This window comes from Chinchilla lanigera, unplaced genomic scaffold (assembly GCF_000276665.1).
Source record: "Chinchilla lanigera isolate Chin_1 unplaced genomic scaffold, ChiLan1.0 scaffold00109, whole genome shotgun sequence".
Taxonomy (NCBI): Eukaryota; Metazoa; Chordata; class Mammalia; order Rodentia; family Chinchillidae; genus Chinchilla; species Chinchilla lanigera.
The window spans coordinates 337,272-348,957 of NW_004955510.1; the positions used below are offsets into that span (position 1 = coordinate 337,272).

General features: G+C 43.5%; 1 protein-coding gene across 1 annotated transcript; it reads left to right on the forward strand.

Moving 5' to 3' along the window:
- The first annotated feature begins 14 nt into the window (after nt 1–14).
- Nucleotides 15–11,369, forward strand: Dydc2 (DPY30 domain containing 2). Its single transcript, XM_013506330.1, has 5 exons — nt 15–94; nt 4,231–4,330; nt 6,459–6,614; nt 6,960–7,082; nt 10,789–11,369. Exons 3-5 carry the CDS (start codon nt 6,468–6,470, stop codon nt 10,906–10,908), a joined length of 390 nt encoding a protein of 129 aa, XP_013361784.1. The 5' UTR covers nt 15–94; nt 4,231–4,330; nt 6,459–6,467; the 3' UTR covers nt 10,909–11,369.
- The last annotated feature ends 317 nt before the right edge of the window (nt 11,370–11,686 follow it).

The window sequence follows — 11,686 nt, forward strand, 5'->3', positions numbered from 1 at the left end:
TCCCCCGCCGCACTGACAGCCGCGTCCCGGTGCTAGGCAACGGCGGCGCGCGCTGGGAGGCGGGGTCGGGGCTCGTGGCTGAGGCCCTGCGCGGGTGAGCTGGGCCTGCCCGGGGCAGGGGCGGCGTGGAGCCGGTGGGGGCTGTGGCGTAGGGTCCCGAAGGCGCGGAGCTGAGCAGGAGCCCGCGGGGGGCGGCTGGCTGGGCCGGGACGGGCCGGGACGGGACGGGACGGGCGGGAGCCCCGCGCGGGGCCGCCGAGCTCTGCCTGGCTCTCAGAGCCCACCTGGCGCCCCACCCTCCTCCGAGGCCCCGCAAGTGCTGGGCGGCTCCCGGTGCAGGTCCCGCCCGGGTCGTGCCGGCTGACAGGCACCGCGGTGCCCTGCGGGAGAGGCCTCAGGGAATGCGGCAGAGTCCTGAGTCCGGGAGGGCACAGCTGCGGGGAGGAAGCCGAGCCTCACTGATCTGGAGGTGCGAGCCGAGCGCCCCGGGGGTACGGGGTTCCCAGAAACCCCCCGGGCTTAGCGCCCTGCTTGCTGCGCGCAAGGTCCAGACCGCGGCGGCCCGGCGTGAGCAGACCCTCGGGGAGCTTGGGAGCTCTGGTGTACCCCGCTCCCGCGCCCTCTAGCGCCCGAGGTGGTGGGGAGCGGCAGGTGATAGAGCCCTCGCTTTGACCCCGCCTCTCCGCCGGCACTGAGCTCTTGCTCCGAAGGAGATCTTACAGCGGAAGGCCGCTTTAGAGAAGGTGCTTCCTGCTCACACCTAAGCAGCAGGGGTCAGCGAAGGGGCAAGTCCTGGAGCTGCGAAACTGGCCATTCCGCCCTCGGCAAGTATAGGTCTATGGAGATAACGGCAAAGTCGATCTGCACTTTCTGGTCACTTGGGCATTGTGCTAAAATGCCAGTTTAGATCTGTGATGGAACCTGAGAATCTGCCCTTCCGGAGGGTCAGGTGACAAGGAGCAAAATGGATGTGGAAGACTGAAGGTTAAACAGTCCAGGACTGTAATCCCAGCACTCTGGGAGGTTGAAGCAGAAGGATTTCCAGTTTGAGCCCAGCGGGGGAGATTTAGCAATTTACTGAAACCCTGTCTCAAAAAAAAAAAAAAAAAAAAAAAAAAAAGTAAAAAGGGCTAGAGACATAGCTCAGTGTGAAGCCTGTGGGCTCATTTCCCAGTAGTGAAGAGAAATAAGTAAATAAATAAATGCTTTTTTATCCAGGTCATTGTAGGCCATAGGGCTACATGGACAGAGATATTGCCCACCTAAATCCCCACCCTCCACCCCTACCGGGGAAATGTAGTGCTTGAAACACTAGTGCATTCCAGAGGTCAGAAATCCAAAATGCATCTCATAAGGCAGGGCCTATGCCTACTGCAGACCACTTCCTTGCCCTTTTCTGCTTCTAGATGTGACCTTTGGCTCATGGCTTTGAATCACACACCTCTTCCCCTCTGATCCGTCACCACATTGTCTTCCCTGCTTTACCTTAAGGTGTACCTCTTATAAAGACCCTTTTGATTACACTGTACTGCTCGCATAACCCACATCTCATCTCAGTGTCCTTAATTTGATCACATCTTCACAGTCCCTTTTGCTACATACAATAACATGTCCATGGGTCTCCGATATTATGGCATGGACATCTTTGGAAGCCGTTATTTAGCCCTAGAGCAAGGACATTCTCTTACTCAATTAGATTTATTTAAAATCAATGAAGTTACTCTTCATAAGTTCCATTGTGTAACTTACAATTTGCATTTAATCTATCTAATTTTACCAACAATATTCTTTATACAATTCTTTTTTTTCTAATCTAGGATCATGTATTAAATGTATTTTTTTTTTTCTTTTTGAGGCAGGTTCTCTCTATGCAATTCAAACTGGCCTTGAGCTTACTTTGTAGCTCAGGCTGGTCTCAAACTCGCAATGATCCTCCTACCTCAGCCTCCCAAGTGCTGGGATTATAGGCGTTAAATGTATTTTTGTGGCTGTATCTTGGTTACTTTCTTGTTGCTGAGACAAAATACCTGACCCAAAGGGGTTTTGTTGTTGTTGTTGTTGTTTTGCCTTTTTGAGACAGGGTCTTGCTGTGCAGTTCAGGCCAGCCATGAGCCCACTTTGTACCCCAGGCTGGTCTCGAACTGGCAACGATTCTCCTGCCTCAGCCTCCCGAGTGCTGGGACTACAGGCATGTGCCACCACTCACGGCCTGACCCAAAGTTAAAAAAGGAAAGGTTTATTTAGCTCAGGGGCATCACAGATAAAAACAGTTCCTGGTGTGGCAGGCAGAAGGCAGCAAACAGGAGCAGCAGCAACCATCCTGCCTTTCCCTTTTATCCTATCCAGGCTTCCAGCCTTTTGAGTGGTAACAACCACACCCAGGGTAGGCCTTCCATTATCCACACCTTTAATTTCAACAACACATCCTAAATCCAGCCCCCTTCGAAAACCTCCATGACCCCATGAAGCTTGGGGTGTGGGTGTAGGACATCTAGGTACAAGCCATAGTAGGCTGCTTAGTCTCCTTTCATCTTTCTTTCTCATGATCTTGACAGTTGGAAGAGTACAAATGAGTTGCAGACTTTCTCAAGTTGGCTTTGTTTGATGTTAATTTTGCATTTGGACAGAAAGGTGTTATATTCCATAAGCAGGAAATTCCATCAGGAAGCATGTGATGTCACCTTGTTCCTTTATTGGTGATGTCTAATTTGATCACTTGGCTAAGATAGTGTTTGCCTGACTTTGCCACTGTCAAACTTTTGTATTTTAGCTTCCTTTTTATCTAGGAAGAAACTGAGACTCCATGAACTATACCTTTTCCCCCATTTGTCTACTTACTTGTTTTCATATGCATTTATGGATAAGTATTGTGTTCTATGAGTTATAATCTGTGAAAGTTGTCATAATCAAAGTAGAGTCACTCATGCCAACTCCTAACAGTCCAACAATAAAGTTTTAAGCTGATCATAGGGGACTCTCTTCCATGTATGCATGGAAACAAGAACTACCACAAAATTCTAGCGAACCATGTCCTCACACAAAGGCCACTGCGGTTGTTACAGTTTAGATCTGAAATGTCTCTCAGCAGTCTCATGTGTTTGTAATAATCATGGGATGTTATACTAATCAGCAGAGTCATCCATTGATGAGTTCCAGCTGTTTATTATCTCCACTAATCATCTAATTATTATGAGGCACATAGTCTAATTTTTCTTCATCTGATGAGTTAGTCCTCGTATGTGTAAACCAAGGCTCAGAGAGACTGAGCAACTTGGTAAAGATCACACAGCTATATGTGGCAGCTTACCAGGACTGGAATTTGGTTGATCTTAGAGTCTGTGTTCCTAGTACTCTGCCTTCCTGTTACGCCCAACTTAATGTCCTAATTTGGGCTACATTACCTCTTTCTCTTGAAATTTGATTAATAGTAAATCTGGGGGCACCAACACATTTTAAGTAGGTTCTTGCTTAAGCGCTAGAGTAAAATATTGTGTTAGCAGTGGCTACAGGGCAAAGCATTTTCCTTTTCTTTCCTCCCCAGAGCGTTTCCATGGTCCCTGATAAAATGTTATCTATGTCATAGACTGTAGTTTCCAACCTCACAGTAGTCCTCAGATGGATGTTTAGAGCCACACCTACTCTGTCATTTTCTTCCTACTCAAGGTTAGAAATGTGTGGGTAAGGTAAAAGCTTTAGCCACCTCTAACCCAAGCTCCTCTAACTGGTGACCCCTGAGATCTATTGTCTGACCTAATCTAACTGAAGAGCTTTAGAAAAAAGTTCATTTGAATATAAGCATGATTGGGAAGTATGTATTCATTTGTTCTTTTGACAAGGATAATGTTATGGTGTGGAGCTTAAAGTCTCCGAAAGGCCATGTGGCAAAAGGTGTGTCTGTGGCAGCACTGGGAGGTGGTGAGACCTTTAAATGGAAGGACTCTAAGTCATTGGGGATGTGTTCTTGAAGGGTTGTGTGGGACCCTGACCCCTTCCTATTTCTCTTTGCTTCGTGGCTACCATATGATGAGCAGCTTTGCTCCACCACATATAGCACCATACTGGAGTCTTCATCACAGTGGAACCAATCATGGGCTGAAAGCCCTGAAGCTATGAACCAAAAGCAAGTCTTTGCACTTTGAAGTTGATTTGTCAGTGATAGAAAGGTTAGTAACAAAATTGATGCCAAGAAGTAGGGTAATTGTTGTGATTATCCTTCATGATATGTTTCAGGTGCCTTTGGAACTGATTTTCAGGAGGAACTTAGAAACATTTGGAGAAGGAAGCTAGAAGCACTTCGAATGACATAAGCAGAACTTGTTGAGAAATTCTGGTAAGGCTCCGAAGACCAGAATGCTGATAGGAATGGAAAGAGCAAGTCCCAGACTTGTGAGATTTCAGATGGGAATGAAATTATTGGGAATTAGATTAGAGACCAGGCATTCTGACAAACAACTGGTCTGCATTTTGTCTGAATCCCTGAGACTTTATATTAGCCAGCATTTAAAGATGATGAGCTAGTTTTATTTGGCAGAGGTTACTTCTCAGCAGCAAAACATTCAGACAGTGGTCATACTGATGGCTGATTTTAGCCAGATTTATACTAAGAATGAGGAGCAAAAAGCAAAACAGAAATATTTGAAAAGCTTGCAGTTTTTCCATAAAAGGAGTCTGAATAAAGTTGTGACCAAGGAGAATGGTCACTAAAGAATTTAATGCCTCTTTAAAAAATCAAGTACTTTACATGGGGAGAATAAGAAAGATGCTTTGGGGGTACCTCAGGAATCAGTAAGACCACCCCCTTCTGTAGCAGGGTCAAACCCTGAAGTGGTCTGCTATTACAGGGCTACCTAGGAAATTATTTTACTGAAATTTGTTTCCCTATGCTCATCCATGTAGGGAAACACAGGGAAACATAGGCACTCAGAGATCGCTGCAGCCATGCTCCAGGTAGGCCCAGCTACTGCCTGAGCTGGAGGTTTTATAGGCATGTAGAGTGCAAGAGTTGTAGGGTCATGAAGACTTTCATTATGAAAGGAATGCCTGAGAGACCAAAATGTGTGGCAAAATTGGAGTCCCTGTGAGCAGCCCGTATAGGGCAATGTGTGAACCTGTGAGAGTATAGTTGAAGCTATAGTGGAGGCCCAAGGAAGTTAAGAGAAGCTAGAGATGTAGAATGTGGTAAGCAGAGCCAGCCCAAAAGAGAGGCCATTAGGTCATGTGCATTGCAGCCAGCAAGGCCATAGAGTTGCCCAAGCTTTTTGGAGCTTAATTATGCCACTGTGTGCCCAAATATTGGACATAAAGCTCCAGGGTTTAATGTTTTTCCTGCTGGGTTTCAGTTTTCCTTGGCCTAATTTCTCCTTAATATCTTCTTACTCCTTTTTAGAACGTGAATGATTACCCTGTACCATTGAATCTTAGAATGTAACTTGGTCTCTTAGTCACTTTTCTGTTGCTGAGACATGAGACCCAAAACCCACAACTTGAAGGAGGAAAGGTTTATTTTGGCTCACACATGGCCAACAGGGTCCAAGGCAGAAACAGGATGGCAGAGGGGCACAGCAGAGGAAAAGGTGCTCAATCCATGACAACCAGGAAGCAGAGAGAGAGGAGAGGGGTGAAGGGCCAGAATATACCACTCAAAGCAAGGCCCCTAGGGACCACCTCCAGCCAGGCCCCACTTCCTCATAACACATTCAGCTATGAATTCATCAATGGGTGAGTCCACAAATAAATTTAGCACCTCATGACCTGATCACCCTCCAAGCATGTGAGACTTTTGAGGCATACTTTAGATTTAAACCACAATACATGGTCTTTTGATTGTTATAGGGTCTCACAGTTCACATTTGCCCTGATTCTCAGAGGACACTTACAACTTTGACTTTTGAGCAGTGCTAACACTGTTTGGGGACTCTTGAAGTTGGACTGAATGTATGTTACATTGTGAGCCTTTGGGAGCTGAGGTGGAATGTTATGGTTTGGATCTTGAATGTTTCCCAAAGGTCATGTGCTAAACACTTCGTCCCCTGACTATGACACTATTGGGAGCTGGCTGAACCTTTAAGAGGTGAGACCTAGTGAATGAAAGCTAGGTCACTGTGCTTGTACCCTTGAAGGAGATTGTGGGACCCTGGCCTGTTCCTTTCTCTGCTTCATAGCCACATGACATCAGCTCCTCTGCCCTCTGTGGGTTCCCTACCATGATGTTTTGCTTCCCAACAGGCCAAAGGAACTGGTCCAAGCAACCATGGACTGAAACCATGAACCAAGCAAATGCTTCCTCCTTCTCAGTTGATTATCTCATTTTTAGTCATACTAATGGGATGCTAGGTAATGTAGATGGAATCTAGAGACATTCATATTTATGCGAGAATAAATCAAAGTTGGTTATAATGCATCTATTTTAAAAATCGATTACATTTGTGAAATACTCTCTCTGTTTTGCTATTTCCTAGGTCCCCAAGATGGAAACTGATTACTTGAAAAGGTGCTTTGGAAATAGCCTGTCCCAGGCACTGGCAGAGGTGGCACAGGTTCAGCCCAGTGACCCAATAGAGTACCTGGCTCACTGGCTTTATCACTACAGAAAAATTTCAGCAGGCAAACAAAAGGTATGTTTGTGAGCTGGGTCTGCTTAGTGAGGGCTCAGCTTCCATGGCGTAACTTGAAATCCAAGATAAGAGCCTGGAGCTGGCTCGTGGAGTTGTGTGGTTCATCCACTTCGCAGGGATGGTTTAGGGCCCAACTATCTCTGGAATGTGGACAGTGTGAGGGCTAAAAGCAGAGCAAATGCAGCGGGCGGTAGAGTTGGTGGGTGTGGACTCCCACTAGACTAATACTAGCTACAGGAGGAAGTTAAGTAGGCTTAAGGGTACCAGATCTGTCCCCAGCGCTGGGAAGGGACTGTTTCTAAGGCTTTTCTGTGCTGACTGGATTCGACTGTGGCATCACCCCAGAATAGGCAAGAGAAGATCCAGCTGCAAGAGGAGTATCATCGTAGCCTGAAGGAAAAGGAAATCATGGAAATGATGAAACAAGAAGAGTATCAAATCCAACAGCAATGTGCAGAATGTCACAAGGTAAGAGGCCAGACTCACCAGGGCCAGTGATCGACTCAGACCATCCACAGGACAGTCTGGGCATAGCACACTGAGGTTCCCTTTGCCCATTTTCCCTCCATAGTCACACATTTATATCAAAACCAATCTTACAATTCTTATGAATGAAAAAAGGGACGCATTAGAAGATAGGTTCATTTTAGATTTCAGGAAACACCGCTGATGATACTGGCTTAAAAATTCAGATTTTTTTTTTCAGTACAGGGGATTGAACCCAGAGACACTGTACTACTAAGCTACATCTCCAGCAAACTTCTCTTCATTTGTTTGGTTGGTTGGTTGAGTTTGTTTTATTTTTGAGCAAGGTCATGCTGACTTCTAACTTGCAGTCCTCCTGCCTCAGCTTCCCAAGTAGCTAAGATTAAGGGGTACACCACCACCCTTGGGCCAGATTTTTTTTAAATTTGTTCACCTAGGGTAAATGTTTTTTAATATAAGGTTCTTTGAGCCCTTTTCAACAACTATTCAGTATTTTTCGGAAACTAAGTATAGTTGTTATTAGTTTAACTTCAAATATACATCTTTATTTAATATCTATTAATTATTATATCCTGTTTACTTATATATCAAGCCTCAGATGCCTCCTGTATGCTGTTGTAACAATGAATATAAACTCAGGGGTTTAATATTAACTCAGAATAGTTGGAAAAAACTCAGCATTCAGCCATCTGACAAGCACATCGTTTATCTCCCATGATCTTTTCTACAATCTCCTAAAAAAAAGTCTTTTTCCATTTTATGCTTTCTACAAAGTACATGATCCCTAATTAGAAAAATCACTTAATTAGAGTGTTGGGCTTGGTATCTGATTTCTTCTTCACTGTCACTGTATTCCGTGTGTTAAAATCTTGAATGCAGTTCTATCAATTCACTAAGTTTTGCTAGTTTCCAAAGCCAATTTTGAAAACAGAAATATTAAGCTCAGTTACACTTATACTATTATACTCAATATCCTCATAAGCTATAGATATATTTTTTAAGGCTGAATATGTTACAAAAATGTGAAATCAAGAGAAAGATGGTTTAGACTATTTTTTGGCAGTGGTCATAGGGAACTCTTCCTTGGGATCCACTCTTTGAGCAGTTGTTTGGGGAAGGCTAAAGTGAAGGTCATTAAACAAACCTTATACCACCTTGCTGCCCTCTCTAATCATCTCTGTCGTTGTTAATAAAAGTGTGCAAGTATGGAAAGACTCAAAAACTCCCAACCTCGTCTTAATTTGCTTTATTAAAGCAAACTTTGCTCAAGTATTTTATATTATTCTTTTGTGTTGCACTGAGAAGCTACTGCACCCTGTAGCAAATTCCATAGTAAGACAGATGAACTGGGAGTGCTAGTGCATGTGCTCCTGTAACTCCAACAGCTGGAGGGAAATATGGGCTTCGGAGAGACAGTCTGGGAGGCTGTAGAGGTGGGATTGCAAGTTTGAACCCAGCTATGGCACCTTAGTTACTTCGCAAGATGCTGTCTCAACAAAAAGCCCTGAGGATGTAGGTCAGTGTGCAGGTCCTACATTCAGTCCCCAGGAATTCAAACAAAATGAAGCAAAACAAACAAAAAACAAAGAAAGAAAAGAAATGTTAGATAAGTAAAAGGTATACCTTCTCTTTCTTTCTTTCTTTCTTTCTTTCTTTCTTTCTTTCTTTCTTTCTTTCTCTCTTTCTTTCTTATGTGCTGGGGATTAAAACTAGGGCCCTCACTACATCCCATGATCCTTCTGCCCCAGCCTTCCAAAGTCCTAGGATTATAGGCAGTGGGTCCCATCATGCCTGGCTAGGTATGTCATTCTTTTGCCAGTGTGAGGCAAAGGCCAGTGTAAAGGACAACAAAATTAAAGCCAGTATTTTACCTAAAATATGCTCGAGTTCTTAATATTACACAATAATCACGTGCAAGCTGTGGTTGTGGAAATTGATTCCATGTGTTAGGAGGAAATAAACAAAGAGAACTCAAGAGTTAAAACCGAATAGACTGCCACATCGTTGAAAGACAGAGCCACATCGTTAACGTGTGAGTTATTTTCCAAGTAAATTTGAAAGAGCTAGGTAAATGGCAAAGAGGTAGAGCTATCAAAATCATACAAGATTCTAGGTTCTAGTTTTTGGTTTATGCAAGATGAATTACAAACAATTCCTTGTTATTGATCAGTTTTACATTTTGTCTCTAGTACTCATATACCTGGCTTCAAACAGGCCCAGGCCTGGTTTCAGATGTGTGGCATCAGTTTCTTTGCACATACCCCATGCTTTGCAAAGTTTTTCTTTGCTTTCACCTTAGCAAGTTTATAAGTGCCCCACATTGAATATTACTAGTCTAGTGGTCATGTCTAATGGACAGGAACAAGCCAGGTGTGGTAGCACACAGATGTAATCCCAGAACTCTGGAGGCTGAGGCAGGAGGATCACTGTGAGTTCGAGGCCAGCCTGGGCTACAGCGTCAGTCCAAGGCTAGCCTGATCTGCAGAGTGAGACCCTGTCTCAAAATGGGAAAGAGAGAGGGAGGGAGGGAGGGAAAGAGAGAGAGAAAAAAAAGAAAGTAAGAAAAGAAGAAAAAGGGAAGGGAAGGAGAGGGAAGGGGAGGGAAAGGAAAAAGAAACAGCATGCTAGGTGTGGTTGGAATCGTGTTCAACTATAGAAATCATTAAGGGCTTTACAGAGGAGGTAGCATTTGAGTCCAGCCTATAAGAGAGCTGGCAAAGACTGTCTTGTAATGATTTCTGTTCATTAATTAGGGAAGCTTTGAGTAAGTAAATCATAATTTTATTTCTAAGGCAAAGAGCAATTCCTTACTGTTTATGGAGATCTGAATCACACAAATGTTTTACAATATATTTTCAGAGCATTAGTCTGTTGGGAGCAGCTGAAGCTGGAAGGTAATTGCACATGCAGAATAAAGCCAGCCCAAGAACATGGGAATTCCTCGAAGCACATAAATAAACAAGCTGTTGTAGCTTGTTAACTGATTGCTGGGCAGGGAAGCAGAAATTAACAAACCTCTCAAGGGTATAAATAAATGCTCCACTGTTCTTAGGCAGGTCCCCTTCTCCACTCAGGAGAGAGAGGACCTCCGCCTGACCCCAGCTTTTTGTCTCTTTTCTATTTTTCCTCATTCTCACCACTGCTCCTTCCCTGGAGTATAGCAAGCACCCAACAGATGCATACATCAGTCAAGTGTTTGCTGCTTCTACTCAGCACTGGGAAACTAGCAAGGTGTTTCAGATAATGTAGGCAGTGCCCTGCAGGGCTTTCCCATTTTTCCCTCTTAAATTTTTGAAAATATTTTATGGATGTTTCAAGTCCTTATCCACCAACCCTGCCTGTGTTATTTCCAGGTCTCTTTCTGTTGAGTAACTTTTCTCTAGCTTATGACTCAAATTTTCCTACTTTTTCACATGTCTTATAATTTTTGCTTGTATACTGAACACTGTAGATGATAATTTGTTAGGGGTCTGGATTATGCTATTCTACCTTAGAAGATGTTGAGTTTGTTCTGTCAGGAAGTTAAATTGTTGGTGAATCACTTTGGTCCTAGCATGTTTGGTTTCATGGTTTATCAGCATGTCTGTTTTAGTTTTGTTCTTAGTCTTTGGCATAAAACTAGCAGTATTGTGTTCTATTCATTCCTGAATAACTACTACCAACTTCTTTGCTTTTCTTTTCTGTTTAGGAACAGATTTATACAGAGAAGGCCATGTTCATGCAGGAGGACACAGACCTTTCTGAGAAGGAGGCCCTGGAGCAAGAATCCTTGCCAGGTACTTCTGATATGATTACAGAAGTACCTTAGTGGAGCCCTACTACAGAGTCAGCTGGCCAAACTTCAGCAGAGTGTTGACACTCCACAAGAAATAAACTTTGAGAAGATGTTTGTTTCCTCTTGAAACTGTTCATGAAACACCTCCTCACTCCAAATCCCCTCCTTAGAGGATCAGAATGGAGAGAATGCAAAGGACCATTCTCTTAACCCTGCAAGCCAAGAAAATGACCAGCAAGAGGAGCTCTCGCTTAAATCAAGACTTGAGGGATGATGAAAGAGGTGTCTGAAGGTTCTCTCCAACCCAAGGACTGGTCTGCTAGCCAGGAAACCCCTAAATCATGAGAAAATTTGCACAAGTTAGAGGATAAAGTCATCTCACAATAAGGATCAAATCAAGTGACAAAACTGATAAGACTTGTTTTTTCCTCTTGTTTAATTATTTTGTTTTTTTAGATTATACAGTAAAATGCTTCCCTGAGCTCATGTCTTAACTTAGCTGCTTTTTGTAATCAGGTCTCTTGGGATATTTGCACATGTCCTGGAGACTTCCTGTGTCACTAATAATAGGTATTTTTTTTCATTGCATGTTACCACTATTTTTATGTTTTACTGTGATAAAACATACATAACATAAAATGTACTTTCTACCATTTTTGAATTTACAGTTCAGTATATTAAGTGCAATTATGTAGTTGTCAATCATCACCAATCACTGCCAAAACTTTTCATATTGCAAAGTTAAAATTTCAGACCCATTAAGTAATAACTCCCATTTCACCCTCTGCCTATACCCTAGAAACTACCATTC

Coding starts and splice junctions, on each gene's coding strand:
- Dydc2 (XM_013506330.1), top strand. CDS start 6,468: ATGGAAACTGATTACTTGAAAAGGTGCTTTGGAAATAGCCTGTCCCAG. Junction 6,615..6,959: donor TTTCAGCAGGCAAACAAAAG/GTATGTTTGTGA, acceptor GCATCACCCCAG/AATAGGCAAGAGAAGATCCA. Junction 7,083..10,788: donor AATGTGCAGAATGTCACAAG/GTAAGAGGCCAG, acceptor TTTTCTGTTTAG/GAACAGATTTATACAGAGAA.